General features: G+C 34.0%; 1 protein-coding gene across 1 annotated transcript; it reads right to left on the reverse strand.

The window, feature by feature from the left end:
• Positions 1–1,122: 1,122 nt before the first annotated feature.
• LOC109215145 lies at positions 1,123–1,779 on the reverse strand. The gene has a single exon (XM_019379166.1). It carries the CDS (start codon positions 1,777–1,779, stop codon positions 1,123–1,125), a length of 657 nt encoding a protein of 218 aa, XP_019234711.1.
• Between the last annotated feature and the right edge of the window lie 244 nt (positions 1,780–2,023).

The raw sequence follows: 2,023 nt of genomic DNA on the forward strand, positions 1-2,023 counted from the left end.
GAGCGTCCTTGGAGCGTTCAATTTCCTCCTAGAATACAGCCTATCGTTTGTCCATGATAACCCTATAAAGAACCGGATTTACTATGTGGCATTGACAAGAATTCTAAGCGTATAGGAATTCCAACCTTAAGTAATTACAATTACATCCTTAAATTATACAAATATTTGAGGACATAAAAGTCGATCAAGATTTCGGGAATATTTTAGTCGTTTAGCATTTAGCATAAAATATTCGCGTTTTTATAATAATAAGTTCACATAAATTGGAACAAAGGGAGTAAATGACTATTCACTAATATCAGTAAAATAGTTAAATAACTATTTGTTTCAACGTGAAATTTATTTTTGTAGTAGCTATAACTTAGCACTTTAAAACGATAGCTATCCAAATTGTTCTAGTTGAAATAGAAAAATAATAATTTAAGGACTCCTTACTCTAAAAGAATAAAAAAGAACGAGCAAACGTAAAAGTGCTCGAAATAAGAAATACTCCCAAAACTAAAAGGAGTTGTAATAAGTTAAAGTTGATAAAGGACTCCTAAAAACCGAGAAGCATTGTAATTTTTATGTTTGCCTTATGCGTAGTTTAAATGGGAAAAGAATTCTAGCCTTAGGTGATTTACAATTATATCCTCAAATTATATAAATATTGAAGGTTATAAAAGTCGATCAATATTTCGAGGCTATTTTAGTCGTTCAACATTTAGCATATATTATTCGTGCTTTTATAATAATATACATAGATATATAAGAGATGTGATAGATCCACATTGATCATATATAAAATCTTTACTATATACTTTTACGTATAATTATTTCCTCAAAGCTTTGTTTTTTATAATATTGATATTATTTTACAAAACTCTATATTACATAACTTGATATACACGTGCAACACACGTAAAGAGAATATCACACGATAACATCGTCAGACCAATAAAATAAGTTTATTTACAACGGACCCTCAATCATTTAGCTAAACATATTTTTTTTTTTTGGTAATTAAATTTTTTTATTACCAAGCAGTAACATTTACAGTACTTTTTTGTAGCTTGTTCAGGACAATAGTCCCAGTCTAAGCTACTGCTTCCTTCTTACTTCCTATCCTTGTCTATACATTTTCTACACAATGGGATATGAATTCAATTCCTGCAGTCGTTTCCCCAAGCATTTCTTCATAGAACCTCTGCCATGAATGTCTTGCACTAAGCTTCTTGTGATTGCTTCTGCATTACTTTCAACACCTTCGAAGATTCTTGAATTCCTCTCTTGCCAGATGTAGTATATGCTTCCCACCAGTGTCATTCTATATATCTCAGCCTTTGCACTCTTTCCACCACAATGTTGTTCTGCCCATGCTAGTTCATAGTTCCAGTCCATCACTGATCTACTTATCTGCATCCATCTGAGCATTGCAGCCCAAATTTTCATTGAGAATGGACACATGAAGAATAGGTGATCTATGCTCTCTGCTTCATCTTTGCATAGTGGACATGTCTCATCTTGAATACATCCCCAAGCTTTCAGTCTATCCCTAGTTTGGAGTCTTCTGTGAGCTGCCAAGTAACCCACAAAGATCCACTTTGGTAAACCTGCATTATTCCAGATAATCCTCCTCCATGTCACTTTGGTATATTGTCCTCTTTTCTTTAAGTACATCTCTTTAACTCTAAAATGCTGCATTCTGATTACATCTTCTTCTGAATAGCCATCTTCTTCATAATATTTCTTGGCTTTGAAAATTTTCTGAACTACCCATGAAGCCTGGTACTGTATCATCCCCAACCAGGCTTGCACTTCTTATAGTAAACATGAATCCATTGTACCCATAGTTTGTCTTTCTTCTTGCACAGGTTCCATAAAAGCTTTCACGTTGCAACCTTATTCCACATGCCTATATCCATCAAGTTCAGACCACCAGTTGCCTTTGGGAGACACATCTTGTCCCATGTTATTAGAGCCTTCCTTGTATTCTCCACATTGCCTGTCCATAAGAACTTTCTGCATATGTTTTCAATCAGCT

This window comes from Nicotiana attenuata, unplaced genomic scaffold (assembly GCF_001879085.1).
Source record: "Nicotiana attenuata strain UT unplaced genomic scaffold, NIATTr2, whole genome shotgun sequence".
NCBI lineage: Eukaryota > Viridiplantae > Streptophyta > Magnoliopsida > Solanales > Solanaceae > Nicotiana > Nicotiana attenuata.

Coding starts and splice junctions, on each gene's coding strand:
- LOC109215145 (XM_019379166.1), bottom strand. CDS start 1,779: ATGATACAGTACCAGGCTTCATGGGTAGTTCAGAAAATTTTCAAAGCC.